Source organism: Paramisgurnus dabryanus, chromosome 23 (assembly GCF_030506205.2).
Source record: "Paramisgurnus dabryanus chromosome 23, PD_genome_1.1, whole genome shotgun sequence".
NCBI lineage: Eukaryota > Metazoa > Chordata > Actinopteri > Cypriniformes > Cobitidae > Paramisgurnus > Paramisgurnus dabryanus.
The window spans coordinates 1,751,268-1,770,689 of NC_133359.1; the positions used below are offsets into that span (position 1 = coordinate 1,751,268).

At 34.0% G+C, this 19,422-nt stretch overlaps 1 protein-coding gene across 1 annotated transcript; it reads right to left on the bottom strand.

Moving 5' to 3' along the window:
• Nucleotides 1-1,131: 1,131 nt before the first annotated feature.
• On the bottom strand, nt 1,132-19,174 carry slc6a13 (solute carrier family 6 member 13). The gene is made up of 15 exons (XM_065277368.2): nt 18,982-19,174; nt 15,103-15,303; nt 12,751-12,885; nt 10,988-11,128; nt 10,810-10,897; nt 10,594-10,726; nt 10,151-10,285; nt 7,877-7,980; nt 6,106-6,230; nt 5,831-5,943; nt 5,612-5,749; nt 5,376-5,478; nt 4,967-5,067; nt 3,207-3,377; nt 1,132-2,381 (listed from the first exon to the last, which is right to left on the bottom strand). The coding sequence occupies exons 1-15, from the start codon at nt 18,986-18,988 to the stop codon at nt 2,217-2,219; spliced, it is 1,860 nt and encodes a 619-aa protein (XP_065133440.1). The 5' UTR covers nt 18,989-19,174; the 3' UTR covers nt 1,132-2,216.
• Between the last annotated feature and the right edge of the window lie 248 nt (nt 19,175-19,422).

Below are 19,422 nucleotides of genomic sequence, written 5' to 3' on the forward strand. Positions count from 1 at the left end.
GCGCTTAGCAACAGTGCAATGATTTCATTGGCCAATGGAATAAATTGTTAATGTACACGTGACGTACTTATTAATATGTTCATAAATGTAAATTAACATTTTTGTTACTTTACAAAAGTTCAGTTTTATTGCCTACATTTCACTACAAGTTGTATCATATGTATACCCATACGGCAAAAAAAATTATCTGGCCAAAAATATGTTTTAAATATATGCAAAAACATTTTGTAGAAAGTAGAAAGTAAAGCTTAATTAAATATATTTGAATTTGAAAATATAATTAATCTTTATATATTAGCATTTCAAAATATATTTCAGGGGGAACAAATATGTTTCTAATTTTACAACCCATTCATTTCTTGGCCAAAATATAAAAGTTTGTATAAAATATAAAATTATAAGTATGTTTTGCTGAATAAATTTAATTAATTTTAATCTTTTCAAACCTATTATGTTAACTTAATTTTTTTTTCAATGTGTCGTGAATATAAATTCATTTAAATATATGTATTTTTAAAATATATTTCAAAATACACAAAAAAGGCCAAAAATATATATTGGTTAAAAATAAATTTTTATAAACATATTTCAAAATATATTTCAGTAGGCCTTACTATATTTTTTTGGCAATTTTTCTATATTTTGAAATCCAGTTAATACTACAGAATACTGTTTTAGTAAATAAAGTATTTGATTGACTGATTGATTGATTGATACTAGTATGCATTGTACTAGTATCATAACAAAGTATAATAATTATTATACAATATACTACAATTTAACACAGTTTACTATAGTAAAGTACGTTTGTTTATGTGGAAAAGATGTTAGGTAAATTTAAATAATGTATGCTCATTTCTTTACATAAATCTATGCTATTTTATCTTTTATTTCTGATTGTAGTTATTGTATTAAATTCCATAATTTTTGAGATATGCATGTTTTCAGTGTTCATGTTAGTCTTTATATTTTATTATGTAATTATATTAATTATTTTACAGCCACTTTTATGACAATAAAAATGTGCAAGAATGTCTAAATTAACTAAAAGACAAACTGCTACTAATTTATTACAACAGCTCAATTATCTGCTCTCATATTATTACAAATGCTGAGATTTAAGGCTTTAGATAGTTTTTGTTCTTTTATTGATGTAATGTCCATACATGAGTAATATATCTGGAAATCAAACACATTTTGTACAATGTTGTAAAAATTAAACATAGCTGTTCTGTACATGATATATACATTAAGATAGGTGGTGGTCAGGTTACCCACATCAAAGAAGTCATAAAAACACAGTGAATTTAAAGTTGAAATAATCATTTGATCTTCAATATGTAATGTGATTGTTTCCGATCAACTCTATATTGTTAAACAGTGCTTTCAAACATTCATATGAGAGAATAAAGATACAAAATCATGTAATAGGATTTGATTGACCAAATATGTCAGATTCATCCTGAAACATTTTTATGTGCAGATTAATTGACCCTTGTAAATAATTTCACTTTACCTCACAGTACCATAAAATTACTACTGATTTCCATTAATATTTATACTGTACATTGTTTTAATATTGTCTGAAAGACTATAGCCTATAATAAAGTATTTCACATTTAATGTCACTTAATGTATTAATGATGCATATCTGCATGGATTCAAAAACTCTAATTTGCTTCCTTAGAAAGCAGATGTATTGATTGTTTGAACCGAAACAACAGTTTCTATTTTTAACATCTACAGTTTCGATTCTGTTCCTCTCTGCCATCGGCTGGGCAAAGAGTCTGAACGGAGAGATAAAGAGGTTAAAAAAAACAGTTTTAAAATGCTTGGAGTACAACCTTCAACCCTTGAACTAAATCCAATCCAAAGGCCAAAGCACATATGGAAAAGATTTTAAGAAGTACATTTGGCTCAACCTAAAACTTAAAAATGTTTATAAAGACACATTTGTGTTAAAATAAATGACTATTAGATCTTTATCAGGTGCTTTCTCTGTTTCACTGAAAGTAAAAATATTTCACAGTTTGATCAGATCGGCTGGATTTTAGAGATAATAAACGTTCACAAACTCTGGCCTGTGACAGCAAACACTCGAGACATCAGTTGCGTCATTGCAAAGGTCTTCCGGGTAATTTGGCTACCAGTATTGTGAGGTATCATGGAAAGGTTTAACAGAAGATCCTCTCACAGCTCCGGTTCCTTTAGGGCGGCTAACAGTTCGACTCTTTCTCGCTGACAGGGAAGTAGCCGTCTTTGTTCGGGACGCCTCTTTGCCGAAGATTGTCGCCATCGGCCACAAAAATGGCCTGAAGTTTTTCTTGATCTCGTCTGGTCCTGGGCAGGTCTGGAGATGGAGTGGTGAGCTCATGAAAACGCTGGGGACAATAAAAAGGAGAAAAGTTTATAAAAATGTAATATTTTAGTAATATTAACTTGATTTAACCCATATGGCAAAAAATACATTTCTCGGGCCAAAACTGTTTTAAATATATGCTAAATAAATTTGTGTAGAAAGTTAATTAAATACATTTTTGATTTTGAAAATATGTTTCAAAATGTATTTCAGGGGCAACAGATACATTTCTAATTTTACAACCCATACTGGCCAAAATATATAAGTTTTAAAAATGTATTAAGTATAAAATATAAAATTATATTTTTAATAACAAAAATATACTAATATATAATTTTATATTTTATTTAAACCTGTTATGTTTACAGGTTTGAAGTCTTTCTTTCAATGCGACGTGAAAATAAGTGCTTTAAATATATTTATTTTTAAAATACATTTTAAAATATACAAAAAATGGCAAAAATATATTGCTGAAATATAAATTTTTGTAAACATTTTTAAATATATTTCAGCACATATATATGTTTTTTAAGTATATTAAAAGTCGTTTTGAAAATTTACTTTTTTGCCATATGCGAACTTAAGTTCGGCAAGACAAAACTTTCAATGTCTTTAGAGTTTCATAGGTCAACACAGACATACAGATTTATTTTAAATGCTAAATATTTTTTTTTTATTTAATGATCCATGCATGGTAAAAGAACTAATACATGTAACAATCCTAACTCTTTAACTTTGGACTTTGCCAAGCCCTTTAGCATACAATATCCTCATGCATTATACCAAGAATATATACTCCAGTCCTGTTAGTAGTGCAAACACAATGAGCAGATTAAGTGTCACTCACCTCTTTGAGCGAACCTTTGGACGTGCTGAGTTTAGAAACAACCCACAGAGGGATACAAACCATGGAGGACAGAGCCAGCAGCCAACCCAGCGTGTAACCCCACCACGGGTACACATATTCATTATTATACTTCAGAGGTGTGTATTTGATCAGAGAGAACGCAAACGTACCCTGCCATGAGAGAAAGACACCAATAAGAACAGATCAGAGTCCTTATTCATATCTATATCATGAGCCCAGATTCATGTAGCCTAATCCGTCCCTTTCACTGTCCATACCAAAGGCGATAAACAAACATTGGTAAAGCAGAGGATTAATCAGGGTTTCGATCATCTACAGCCCCTGCTTACACGTTTTTATGCTAAGCTTGCAGGCTTCCCTTAAAGGGACACTCCACTTTTATGCTAATAAATATGCTAATTTTCCAGGTCCCCTAGAGTTAAACATTTGATTTTTACCGTTTTGGAATCCATTCAGCTGATCTCCGGGTCTGGCGCTAGCACTTTTAGCATAGCTTAGCATAATCCATTGAATCTGATTAGACCATTAGCATTGTGCTCAAAAATGACCAAAGAGTTTCAATATTTTTCCTATTTAAAACTTGACTCTTTTATAGTTACATCGTGTACTAAGACTGACGGAAAATTTTAAGTTGTGATTTTCTAGGCTATATGGCTAGGACTTTTATTCTGGCGCAATAATCAATGAATTTGCTGCCGTAACGTGACTGCAGCAGGCGTAGTGATATTACGCAGTGCCTGAAAATAGTCCCCAGCTATTGAAAGTTACCAAGGGGATTATTTTCAGGTGCTGCATAATATCATTGCGCTTCCAGCAGCCATGTTACATCAGCAAAGTCCTTGATTATTACGCCAGAATGAGAGTATAGTCCTAGCCATATCGACTAAAAAAAATCACAACTTTTAATTTTCTTTTACGTCAGTATGTGATGTAACTATAAAAGAGTCAAGTTTTAAATAGGAAAAATATAAAAATTCTTTGATCATTTTTGAGCGCAATGCTAATGGTCTAATCAGATTCAATGGATTATGCTAAGCTAAGCTAAAAGTGGTACCGCCAGACACGGAGATCGGCTGAATGGATTCCAAAATGGTTAAAATCACGTGTTTAACTTTAGATGAGCTGGAAAATGAGCATATTTTGAAAAAAAGTGGAGTGTCCCTTAAAGTGTCTTTTTGGTATACTATTTTTAATTTATGTTGTTGAAGTTGTTGTTGGATTTTAATTTGCACATAGGTTCTTTGCTTTTTTATTTCATAATAAGCAAATGTTTAATAATAATAAGCAGACTTTTTCCATGTTTAAGTGCTATAACTGGTAATATATGTTTTTTTTTAAGCTAAAACTTTACATGTGCTCTAAAGACTCCAAAGATTTATTTGACATCTTAAAAAAGTCTTGTGCCATGGCCCCTTTTAATAAAACCTATTTTGCATAAGGCATGAGGTTTTGGTTTTGGTTGGCGATTGGCATACTAAACAAATAAGCTAACAGTTTGATTATGCATGGCTAGGCCTTTGTTTGTTTAACGGGGTTTGTCCATTTCAATCCCCCAATGGCTTTTTAGTGCAAAACATTAGCCAAATGTATGCAAAGTAACTACTTGAGCACTAGTTATTTATGCAAAATAACTGAGTTGAAATCATTCGTTGACAGCTTGGTTCCCCAAAAACCCCCATCTGCGCCCCTGCGCCCCTGTAATTTTTGCACATTTCATTTAAAAGTTTAAAAGTACTCACAAAACATGTGGCTGGAGTAAAAAACATCCAGCAGTATTTAATATAAGGCCCAGGACGATATCCAATCATATCCTCAATATTGTCGTAGAATCGATTAGCACCTGAAAATACACAACAACTTTTAGCTAAACATCTTTTAACCTGACATGCAGTTTGCTAACTTCTGAGTCAACATCTAAACTGAAATCATAGCTCAAAACAATTGCATTCTGGGATTTATCCTAAAGGGCACAATACCCTATGACAGTCTGTGATGTGTCTATAAGGCTTTATCAAAAAGTTGTGAATATGCATTAAAAGAAAACTTTCCTTAAAGTCAAATGAAGCTCTTGTGTGCAGGGGTTTTGGATATTGCACATATAAAATACAGAAGGGGTTAAAACCTGTTTGCATAACAGCTCAGACTCACCGTAAATCCAGGCAATGACGACCGTCTCAAAAATAGCAACAAAGAGCAAACACATTCCACTCGCTGCATAGTAGTCAAACAGCTGGAAGACATACATCCCACCCTGAGACAGACAGATTTGTTAACGTTACCATGATTTCTTGGATATGTACAGTAAAAATCACCATCTGATGTCATCACTTTACCATGCTATCAGCCATGTTTTAAAATGATGTGTGTCAGAAATGAAATTGTACCTCTGTAAGCATAATGAGACCCACGAGGAAGGACACAACAGCCACGACGAGAATGAGAAGCTCTCTGCGGTTCTTACGGCGAAAGATAGTTGGATGCATGTCCACCATCGCTGTCACCAGGCTCTCCACACACACAAACTGAGACCGAACACAAACACACATACGTTCAAAACCTGCAGCACAAAACCACATCAGTGTCTCCAAAATGAAGATTCACACCTGACTGTCTAATCCCAAAAGAACAATCATGATGAAGAAGAAACAGGCCCACAGCGGAGAGACGGGCATCATGGACACGGCACGCGGATACGCAATGAATGCCAAACCAGGACCTGAGAGAAGCCATGCAGAACACAACACATCTCAGAAAGAAGGATAGACTACAAAAGCTCTCTTTAAAATATGATAAAGTTGTTTTGAAGCAAGGAAACATTGTACAAAAGCACTAAACAAATACATTTAACATCAGCATTATGGTTATCTGCAACGCTCACCAGACTCTGCCACTTCTGAAATGGGAACGTTTTGCTCGTAAGACATGAAACCGAGAATCGAGAAGATGGCAAATCCAGCGACAAAACTCGTTCCACTGTTCAGACAACACAGAGCCAAAGAATCTCTACAGAGAAAAAAAACAACTGTGTTATGAGAAAGAGAAATAATATATGAAATTTGATGAACGACTCGCTACGGATAAGGATACGGATATGCTTGTTCTCTTCTGCATAAAAAAATCTATTAACATAAAGAATAAACTATTTAATATACAGACATCTGTGGTATTTAGGCATAGCTGAAAGTAAATTGGGAAAAAGTAAAAAAAAACAAATAAAATTGTATTCCCTTTATTCGACTGCACAGTGGTTTCTGGTGGAGAAATAACTTCAATTATTCTTCAACAGGGCAGCTGAATGCTTTATTCTGATTGGTTGTGCATTATTTTTGGATAAACGCACATCTGGCCTGTCAAATGTTTTAAATAACCACCAGAGCAATGTTTGCTGTAACCATCGTATAAGCAAAATAATTGACTCCGGTCCTTTGAATTATTTATAAATAATGCACACCGGTCATGCCGTATTACCACCTTGGGTGTGCATTATTTTCGCATAGTCTACAAGTTTAAAATAGTATAAAGGTTGACAAAATGTAGATGGATAAAAAATAGAAAGAAAAAAGAAAGAAAGAAAGATTTAGAGGGAAAAGGATTAGACTAGTCCTAGACTAAAGTAAATAGTGAGAGCTGTCCAAACTGAAAACGACTTTCACTGACATATCTTAAAATACAACATTGCCCTTTATTTTGCCTTAAAATGCACACAAGTAATATTATGTAAGGCATGTTTGTTAAAACTACTTATATTTCCTAATTAAACTAAGGCCTAGTCCTGGCTTAAGTTAATTCCTGTTTGGGAAACCGCCCAAAGTGTCTGAAACAGTGAAAAATGGATAGCAGTTTAAGTCAAACACACTGCAAAAAAATGACTTTCTTACTTAGTATTTTTGTCTTGTTTTCAGTAAAAATATCAAAAAATCTTTAAATTAAGATGTATTTTCTTGATGAGCAGAATGACCTAGGAAAATAAGTCTAGTTTTTAGACAAAAAAAACATACAATTTAAGCACATTTGTGCTTTAAACAAGCAAAAAACAAAAACAAACAAAAAAAAAATTTCTTGAATTAAGTGTTTATGAAAAAGTAAACTTATTTCAAGAAATGTTTTATTATTCCATTTGCAGATATTTTTTTTTTTTTGCTTGTTTTAAGCACTAATTTACTTAAAGTTTTTGCAATATTTTTTTGTCTAAAAACTAGACTTATTTTCTTAGGTCCTTTTGCTCATTAAGACAATACAATCAATTTAAGGATTTTTAGATATCTTTACTGAAAAATAATAAGAAAGTAATTTTTGCAGTGCATAAAATGTCCCGGGGTGAAAGTTTTAAGCAATTGCTGGGTTTCCATCACACTGATTTCATGAGCATTTTGAAGTATCGCATAAGAAACGAGCGATGGAAACTCCAAATTTCGAATTAAAGTCGAAAGTAAAAGAGTAAATGCGAATAATGGGAAGTGAAAATGCATTTGACAAAAAATTCTGACATTAAACCCAAGTGTCTGATTATCAAAAATTCAGCATTCCTTTCTTCTGTGCACAGCATTCAGTTTGGAAACGCACTAAATTTGCACTTGTTCATTTTTCTTTTATTACAAATTTTGAAAAGATTCGCTTGACGTTTGGATAAAAACGTATATGATTCTTACCTGTAGCAGTTATTGTTGTATTTGTTGTAGCTTCCGAGTGCAGTCAGACAACCCAGACAGATGGCGTATGAGAAGAAGATCTGTGTACCTGCATCCATCCATACCTACAGTACACCATGAAGAACACAAAGAGGTCAACCTTTGATATTTTGGACATCTGTAGCATGTACAGGTATGTGTCTTTAACATTATCTCACAGCAGATTTTGCCCAACATAAGTGTGAATATGATGATTGCTGAACTGTGTCATCTTGGAGCAAACACAAGCAGGAGATGTTCTGAATGATCTGTGACTCATAGTTTGGCCTCAGGCCTGAGGTCTGATGAAAGACTAGATGCTGTTGTTGGATTCCTAGAGATTTTCTTATCTCTTACAATCTTTCATTAGCTGAAACAGGTTTTGCTCGGGGGGGAAAACGTGCCGTGCTGATGCTATTAGTCCATCAAGATGAAACAGAGCGGTTTGTGTTTCATAACTGATGATGATGTGAAGGTTTTATGACATGACTTTAATAATAGCAACAGATGCTAAAGTTAACATTACTAACTGGACCCTGGACCGCAAAACCAGGGTAAAAAAGTCTTAAGTCGCATGGATAGAGCTTTATTTGAAGCAATAGGCAACAATATACTGTGTCCAAATTATCGATTTTTCTTGACCCATGATCGTGTCCCATAAAGATATTTAGTACATTTTCTACTATAAATATATTATGTCAGATTCTAGATTTTTAAATAGTTGTATCTCAAGACAAATTTGACCTATCCTACTAAAAAAAAAAAAAAAATTCAAAGAAAAAATGTTCTAAGTATGTTTGTCTTGTTTTCAGTAAAAATATTTAAAAAAAAATTTAAATAAAGATGCTTTTTCTTGATGTGCAAAGCGACCCAAGAAAATAAGTCTTGTTTCTTGTTTTAAGACCAAAAATATAAAATTTAAGTGATTTTGTGCATAAAACAAGCAAAAAAAAATCTGCCAATGGTGTAAGCAAAAAAATCTTGAACATTTTTCTTAAACACTAAATTCAAGAAAATTTCAAGAAAAATTGCTTACCCCATTGGCAGATTTTTTTTTTTTGCTTGTTTTATGCTCAAAATCACTTAAATTTTATATTTTTGGTTTTTAGAGAATTATTTTTTTTAGATATTTTTACTGAAAAGAAGACAAAAATACTAAGAACATTTTTCTTGAAAATAATTTTTTGCAGTGTAACAATCCATACACTGCAATAAATAACTTTCTTATTTAGTATTTTGTCTAGTTTTCAGTACAAATATCTAAAATTTTTAGAATTGTAGATATTTGATTATCAAGATTATTTGATTATTTTAGATTATCAAGATGCATTCTCTTGATGAGCAAAATGACCAAAGAAAATAAGTATAGTTTTAGACAAAACAAATATCACATTTAACTGAATTTGTGCTTAAAACAAGCAAAACAACAACAACAAAAAATCTGCCATTGGGTTAGCAAAAGATCCTGAACTTTTTTCTTAAACACTTAATTCAAGAAAAAGTTGTTTTAAGCACAAATTAAACATGTGTAAATGAAGTAAGATGTGATCCTAGATCAACATTTTAATCAAAGAAACCCCAAATTACCCTTAACTTAAACATTAAACATATTTTACCCCTCAAAATTAAAGGTGAAATAATAGTTTGACAGGATTTTTTAAAAAAACTAACCCAATCCTAAATCTAAATCTAACAATTTATCACCTGAGGTCCAGAACAAATGAAAAAAACATAGACGTCTGAACAAGACCAAGATGCTAAACATTTCTTATGTTAACTTAAAGAACATTCACTAGAAGTTTAAAGTAAAGGAATGCTGGGATAAGTTTGTGTGGCCGAGTCGTAGTCTCTTCTCAGATATCACATGAGGTGGTAGAGGTCTTTTTCTGACGTGAACGTTAGATCACAGGTCAAAAAGACAGATGGATGCAATCATTACAGGACACAAAACAACGCATCCCTACTGTGTATCCTGCTCTGGGACAAATCTAAACACCTGGGTAGACAAAACCACATGACCTCTTTACTCGGGACACCATGTCCAAGAAAAAAACTATTAGCTTGTGTTTCCAGAGGAGTTACTGAAGCACACTGCTTTACAATATGCACATTTTTTAAACTGACTGTTCACACGATCACCATTCCCCAAAAAAGGAAAATATTGCTTCTGTCAATATTTCTGGAATATTATTATGATAATTTTACTCAAAAATAGTTTTTAGAGAACTGGGATATAATTAATGTTAGTAATCATACCTGTGGATCCGCTAATCGTCCAAGATCAGGATAAAGGTAGAACTGGATCCCGCGGGAAGCTCCGGGCAGCGTGACCCCTCGGATCAGCAAAATTATCAGCATCACATACGGAAAGGTTGCGGTGAAGTAAACCACCTGATGGATGGAAATCAGTTTCAGACTAAATATCCCACACACAAAAAACTCTGATGCTAACTTTGATGCCACTTTAAAATGTACTGAATGATTACGATATTCATTTACCATTGTAATGTAAAATGGATCTCACAGCAGTTAAATAATATATACTTATCCGGTAAACCAATTGACTGGATTGGAAAAGCCATAGATTAAGTTTTTTTTTTTTAAACCTTCAAGAGATGCATACTGAGGAAATAAACTATTCTTAGGTAATATTTAAAATACAAATGAACTATTTTAAGTGTTTTATGTGTGACATGTACTTTGCCAGTGGACTTGACACCCTTCCAGATACAGAAGTAACAGAGCACCCAGGCCAACAGAAGACACAGAGCCAGATCCCAATGCAGCGTTCCGATCTCGTCGATTCCAGAGGAGATCCGTAAAACTCTCCGCCTGCCACGAGACAGAAAGACATGAGAATCACACAATGCAGAAGTTTCTTGTAGAGGTAAGATAAAAACAATTCCAACACTTACTCCCAGAATTCAATGACTGGTGAGGTTGCGTTTTCCATCTGACTTTGGTCAATGGAATCATTTCGTCTTTGGAATTCCATGCAGGACGCTACAGAAAACAACCAAACAAAGATTTTCTTTCAACTCTTTGATGAGTTTATGTATCTGTAATTATGAATAAAATGTAGAAGTGACTGACCGGTGTTCCAGGTGTTGTTGCAGGTAGACCACGGCAGAGTCCAGGTGAAGGAATTTGAGAGGTAAAATATTCCCCATGCCAAAACTATTATATAATAAAAGTTCAACAGGGCCACAATCACCTGAGTGGCATAGCCGATACCTACAGACATAACACAGAAGAGAGAGACATAAAACTGAGTAAAAGAAAAGGAACAAGAATAATATGTTTACTTGAGCGACAAAGCCTTTATAAAGATAATTTTATAAATATGATATTTTTTAATTAACATTTTCAAACTTTGATCATAAAGATAAAGATCATACTTTAAGCGTGATATCCCAGACAGATCTAATGTCTAGTCCCAGACCAAAATACATGTTTGAGCTGTCTTAACTGAAAACAGATTGTACTCACATATCTTAACATATATCAGTGCCATTGTTTTGTCTCAAGATGCACACCAGTATTGTTTTTTAAAAACTACTTACATTTTTTATTTAGTTCTTTATTTGACAGGGACCATGGACAGTAATGATCCTACCCCAGAATTTGCTACAAAGCTCAAAGTTTTCATAATTTCATCATGTCCTAATACAACTAAGGCCTGGTCCTGTAATAATCTAGACCCTGTCTAGAAAACCACTCCTAAGATAATACTTTATTAACTCATTCCCTTCCAGCCTTTCTTAAAAAAGGTGCCCGCCAGCATTTTTTTGTGATTTTCACAAAAGTTTCACAAAATGTCTTCCAGGAAAACTTTCCTCTAAAAATATATAATCAAACAAATATATCGAATGAAAGAACAGACCCAAACAAGCAATAAACAAACAAACAAAATGGGAAAAAAAACTTTTCATCATATCTACGTATATTTTCTTTCTGCTAATAAACTCTTAAATATGGAAATTTTTCTTAAAAAAAAAAAAAAAAAATTCTTTAAGTAAAATAATTGCATTTTTTTGTGAAGGAATTTTGTTGATCAGATTCAAAATAATTATCAAAACATGCACAGAGTTTAAAATTAGTACATAACATTTTGGCTTCAGTTTTTCATAAATTGGGTAAATATATAAGTGCCATCTAGAGGATAATCGCGGTATTGCAGATTAACATAAACATTCTATAGAAACACGTTATTTTTATAACTCAAAATAACTCGTCAATGGCAAGGAAAGAGTTAATCCCCAGTCGGGAAGTCTTTTTGTATGGGATAATGTACAGGCAGAAAAAATCCCAGGGAGTGTGATCAGGACTTATTTTGCGATAACAACAGGGCTGCCTGTACATTATCCTGCTTATTACACGGCTATTTACCGCATACTGTAAGTAAGGTAAGGAGCATTAAATATTGATTTAAAATATTTAATTAGCTTATTTTTATGGAATGCACATCTTCTGTTAGGAAAACACTTTCAAATGCATGAACACACTTAACTGTACCTGATGTGTTATTAGTTTTGAGTGGTTGTTATCTGGGAATAAAAAACTTGCAAATGTCGCGGCTGGCCAATCAAAATCAAGCATTCCAATGAGCCTTATATGTGTGTATAGAAAGCAGTACAGCAGACAGGAGAAGAGTTTGCAATTATTTTTAATTTCCAAAAAGTTTTACAAAATATTTAAGTTTGATGCCATACAACGACCTTTACATTTATATGATAGTATTGGATAACCTTGAGTGCGTATGCATGCATTACCCACAAACTAACACACTGATTTAATAAGCCAACCACGATATGAAAATACTTCCTGATTTAAATGGATATGAAATGAAGATTAACCTTCAAACAGTGGGCTGATTTTCCTCCAGCAGGTGATTCCTCCCTGGCTGGTGTACTGACCCAAGGCGACTTCCAAGAAAAAGACAGGAATACCACAGGAGAACAGAAAGATCAGGTAGGGAATGAAGAATGCACCTGGAGGGGACAATCACATAAATCAATATTTCAATTGAAAATGATCCATTAAAAAATACCTGTATTCGCATTTACATAAACAGTATGGTACACTCTTCAAAATGCTGCGCTATTTTCAAACCAGTGTTGGGTCAAAAAAGGACAAATTTACCCAGAAAATGTTTATTTTAAACAACCCAGCATAGATTAAATTGTGTTTGTCCCTTTTTGAACCAACGGTGGGTTGACACACAGTCTAAAAAACATTGTAGCCTACTTTTAATCATTCATATAAAAGCAAAACGAAAGCAGCCACAACTTCCTAAATGTTTCCAAAGGCTATATGGACACACACCACAGGTCGATTAAACAACAGCTGTGACCTTTCACCTTATGAACGTCTAATACTTTCATCTGTGAGATGCGGAGGTCAACACCTGACAAACACTAAACACATTTCCTGCATCTCAACGGTGTTTCTGAATCTCTCAGATTGTTTTGCATTAACTATATGTGCCATGTCCAAAATTATTTTGATATCCTGTAGTGTTGTTTATACAAATTTTACACTACTGAGCTTCAATAATGACAAATATAAAATTATATATAATACAGACTAGAGATGCATCAATATATCGGCCAATAATCGGTATCAGTCGATTCAACGTTCAGTTTAAAATCAGTCATGGCCGATACATCTGAAGAAAACAGAAAAATGCAATGAATTTAAGCTCTGTGTATAGAAAATGTAAAGAAACATCACTAGTTTAATATTCAATATTAATGGTCATTATGTGCATGAATAGCATTCAGAAAATTTAATTGCGTTAAATGATCAGTATCGGTATCGGCAGATATCAGTCTGAATAATCAGCTAGTGCATACAGACAGATCTTAACATCATTATTGTAAAGTTTCTGATAAATATTATGCTCAGGTAATATAATAATTCATTGGTGCTTTTTTTAGTGTCCCTCAGATGAAATGAACTGTTCCTTTAATGCCACAGAGTACAAGGTTGTGCAAGAATTTCTTAAAAAGCCTTCATGCACTCAATGAACCAGAGTTTATAGGTCGACCTGAGCCGACACGTCCTGCATTCAGGCTTTAAATCGGTGCCTCTTCTTTACCTGCAGGCAATATATACAGGGTACTTTAGTTCCAAGTTTGCTAACAAGTGAGCACTTAGGAGAAGTATCCTAATAATCCTCAGGCTGTTTAAGATCCAGAGAGTATCCTAAAGCAAAGGATGGTTGGAAAATCCATCAAACATCTGCTCCCACCCGAGAACCAACTCAATGTTGTTTACATGTGAAACTCCTCCCGCATTACTCCTCCTCCTCTCACACACACACATAAAGATGCCATCAAACATCAAGAATTTATTTATTTTAAACAGTACTGTTTGAGAGATGTTTTGCACATACACAGTAGTTCCACGGTTTCTTTAAAGGGGCTTTATTATGCAAAATAATCCACAAGTTGTTTGGACAAAAATTTGTGTTGGCAGTGTATGAACACAACCTCCTTACACTGAAAAAAAATCCTCAACCAATCCTCATTTTTTAATCTCGATTAAACCAGAGCAGTCACATTAGACATGCTTTTTGGATTTTCTTGTTTATGTGATGTCACACTAACTAAGACCCGCCCACGGCCACTGACTGACTGGTGAATTAATCCATAATCACGTCACTTCATAACGTTCCCATCGCAACAGGGGACATGGCTGCGCTTGTGTGAAATAAATGCAACATTTGTCAACTTTCTGCTAAGATATATGTGATTTTTGCTACGAAAATGCGGGTTTTATGAAATCATGCAAGCACCACATGTTTTGCGCAGGGAAATCTAAAATTTTTGCTGTGAAAGTGCGGCGTATTTGAAAAAATACGTCCCCGGCATAAATATGCGGACTTTGGCTGATTATGCGTTAAATCATGCGATCGCATAATCGCGTTTTTCTGGAGGGACTGACTAATGCAACTAAAGATACTATTGTCCCAGACTCTATTCACAGAATCATATCTAATTTTAACCAAAAGCCGTAGCTCATTTGCATTTAAAGGTACAGGGACTTTTTACCTCCCTCCCAAATAGGGGCATATTGGACATAATAAATGATCTGTGGGGTATTTTGAGCTGAAACTTCACAGACACGCCGGAGACCTAAATTAAATCTTATAAAATATTGACCCTTTAAAGCATGCAATATCACTACATAATGATTCTTCTCACCTCCTCCATTCTTATAGCAGAGATACGGGAAACGCCAGACGTTTCCCAGTCCGATGATTTCTCCGGCCACAGACAACACAAACTCAAGTTTGTTGCTCCACTGACCGCGCTCTGTCATCTTCTCTTCTGTATTCGGGACGATCTCCAGCGGCCGGCTCGGCCCGTTTGATGCCTCCCCCTTGGTCATGATTTCTTTTTCACCTTTGGAAATAAAAAACAAGCTGATATCTTTTTCTTAATCAATGTTTTTGTCTTGTTTTCTAGCACAAGCATCTCTGAACCAAAAAACATTCATTTGAGAATAGAAAATTAAGTTTACTGCATTAAGTTTACATTTCTTATCCAACCCTCAAATGGTTTAAACTTCCTTGGGACATAAACTTTACTCAGCTTTGGGAGATTTATATCTAAAATAAGACAAAACAAGAATTTAGTCTGTGATTTTTATAGCTTTAATGTACACCAATAATTTAAAACAGTCCTAAATAAACTTCAGCCAGATAAAAACTCGATTGCAAAATAATTTTCTGTGTACTCCAGAGTCGTAATGAGGTCAATGTTCAGTAAAACAAATACACAAAATAATAATACAAATAATGTCTTTGATCTTTCTTTGAGGCTTTTTCTACAAAATATTGATACAGTCATGATTTATTTGATTAATCACAGTTTAAATGACATTTAAATACAATTAGATTGTATTTAATACATTATTGGACAACCATATGAACAATTAAGAAGTCGTGGGGTTTATGTGCTGAGCTGAATGATTATTTAGCCACGAACAGACACATCCAAACACAACACAACATCGTAATAAACTTATGAAATAGAAATGCAACCATGTCATTTGTTCAAACTCTAATGCATGCTTGGAAACTAAGTGGTAGCATGTGGACGCTACACAAAAATGATCCAAAACTTTGTGTTTCACATAAAAAAACAAGCCTGAGAAAATAATAGCAGAAATATTATTTTTGGGTGAATTATTGTGGCCTGATCTCGAGTTTCTACAAATCGAAGTGTTCACAAATTTATGATACACTGCAAAAAATGATTTTCAAGAAAAAAAATTCTTAGTATTTTTGTCTTGTTTTCAGTAAAAATATGTAAAAATTCTTAAATTAAGATGCTTTTTCTTGATGAGCAAAACGACCCAAGAAAACAAGTCTTTAGTTTTTAGACCAAAAATATCAAATTTAAGTGATTTTGTGCATAAAACAAGCAAAAAAATCTGAACATCTTGAATTTTTTTTTAAACACTATATTCAAGAAAAATTCAAGAAAACCTCATTGGCAGATTTTTTTGCTTGTTTCATGCACAAAATCACTTAAATTTAATATTTTTGGTTTAAAAAACTACACTTATTTTCTTGGGTCATTTTTTTCCTCAAGACAAAGCATCTTAATTTAAGAATTTTTTGATATTTTTACTGAAAACAAGACAAAAATACTAAGAATTTTTTTCTTGAAAATCTTTTTTTGCAGTGTAATAATAAAAAACAATATGAAACCACGCCCTTAAACCCATGCCTAACCTGAACATCACAGGGTGAAAACCAAATCGTGCAAAAACGTACAAATGTGGTCGTACAAATTAATACGAATACAGTTACCCCCTCATAAAATACATGCAAAGTTTTATGAGATATTACTAACATAATGTTTCACCACAGTAGAGTACACGCACTATTGACTGTTATATCTGTCAGTGGTTGATGTTTAAGATCTACTGCTCCCATTTATAGTAGAATCCCATGCACACATCTTTATATTGACAGATGACATGAGTATTGTGAAGTGGTAAAAAACCTCCAGAGCAGAAGAGCGACTCACGGTGTTCATTTATGTAAGCTTGAATTAACCCATTCACCCCTCATGCACCACCATTTGATCAGTCAAGAGCAAACGAGAAAAGCAAAAATCCAAATAAATACGGTAAGGAATATTTCTCTTATACTTTGACTTTCTTTCATGTGGCTCTAGCAGGACAAAAAGGACTGATCTGCAGATGTTGGTTCAGGGTTTTAGTTCAGAGGGGTCAGAGGTCCCAGCAAGAGACAAATGTCCCACATACCACCAACAGGTTTGGTGGACGTAGGGTCAGAGGTCTTGAGAAAAGTTTCTCTCTGTTCTTTGACATCAAGCACCAAACAGATCCTCTACCACCACAGCTGGCCAGTAGAAAGAAGTGATCAAATTTGAGAGGAGCTTGACACAAAAATCTCTTTTTTGTCTAAGTAGTTTTTTCAAGACTCCAATAAGAACAAATGAACGTGGATACACGTACTAATCTGTGGATCAACTGATCTCACATGAGGCAAGTGATTGTTTTCAATCCACAATTGGGTCGAAAATTGGGCTATTGGGCCAAATATTTATTTGATCCAACAATGGTTTAAAACAACCCAGCATATGTTAAATTATAACTCCATGGCTTGGTTTGTACCTTTATGACCCCACACTGAGTTAAAAATAACCCAGCATTGTTAGAAAGTGAGAGATCTCCGTAACATCTAAAACTCAGATTTGGATTTTTGAACTCAAAGATTTTAAATATTTTTTTACTATATTCTTAGATCAAATATTTTATGTTATCCAGATTCATTATATAGCTCAATATGTTTACTCTATACTTTACTCAAAAAATGCTGGGCTATTCTCACCCCACTATTGGGTCAAAAAGTGTCGAACCCAGGCGTTGGGTTAAATTAAGCCAGGAAATGTTAATATTTGACCCAAAATGGGTTAAAACAACCCAAAATATGTTAAATTATAACCCAACGGGTTGGTCCCTTTTTGACCCAGCATTAGGTAAAAAAGAGACAAACCTAACCTGTATGCTGGGTTGATTCACTGTAAAAATGCTGGGTTTCTCCTAACATTTCTTAGGACGAAATCAGAAATGAATTTGTTCACATACACAAAATGCTGGGCTTTTTCCAACCCAGCGTTTGGTCAAAAAGAGGGCAACCAAGTCATTGGGTTAAATTAAGCCATAAAATGTTTATATTTGACCCAACAATAGGTTAAAGCAACCCAGTATACAGCCAGGCTTGGCCTCTTTTTGACCCAACGTTGAGGTAAAAATAACCCAGCATTTTTACAGTAAAGCAACCCACCCCGCATACAGGTTGGGTTTGTCTCCTTTTTACCCAACGTTGGGTTGGAAAAAGCCCAGCATTTTTGTGTATGTCAACAAATTCATGTCTGATTTTGTCTTAAGAATGTTAAGAGAAACCCCTGACACAAGCAACAGAAGCCAAGTCTCATGTGTTATTAGAGAGACATCTCTAAGTCAACAACATCTATATGAGATCTTAAGAGATGCAGAAGTGTTCTTGATGCATGTAGATACTTGTAAGATGGGCTTAAGATGGCCAACAGCCAACAGCTGCCGATTACACCTACAGATGGAAAAACACTGGGACATCCAGGCAGAAATATCATCAAATAATTCAATAGCATGAGTTATTTATACTCTTTATATTAACAGCTATAACACAGCCAAATGTGCCATTGAGAATCATCATGAAGCTCATTCATTCATTCATTCATTCAAGTTTCACAGTTATAGGATTCTTTGCATACAATTGCTGACTAGTTGAAGCTTAAAAAAGATTTGCAATAAAAAGTGGCATGAAACATTTTCAGAGGACTTCAATTAAAAGACTTTGGAATTAAAAGACTTCAATACAAACCCCAACATTTCATAAACAAACTTCTTTACTAATGAAAAAAATCATCCAATGGCATTATGAACTGTTTTACTTGAAACCGGTTTTGATAAGAATCTACTGCAGTAAGAAACCTTGATTAAATTTTTTCAAGTTTGCAATGTATCTCTGTAAACATTTTAATAATTTAAGAGAAGCTCACCTTTCATTAGGACCTCTGTAAATTCTCAGGTTTTGCTCTGTAATGTGTGAATGGTCTTTTGGTTTAGTGAAATCCGTCAGTCAGCTCATGATTGTCCGAGGCCAGCTCCTCCTCTGACACCTCCCTCTCGCTCCCATTCACAAAACACTGGGCACCCATGAGGCGACCGAAGGGAACTGAAGCATTGCATAACATCAGCACCCAACGCTCGTTCTCTCCGTACTGAAGAACATCAGAGAAAAGAAAACATTACGGTTTGGTCTCAAAAGACCACCCAGATCAGACCATGCATTCAGGAGAAGATCTGGATTCAGCACATAGACACTGTATATTGGTTTAAATGGTTTAAAAGAAACATTAGATACTTGCTTTCAATTAAGAAGAATACATAATTTAAAAAAAGCAGATATCAGTTTTATTAGTGAATCATCACTCGTACAG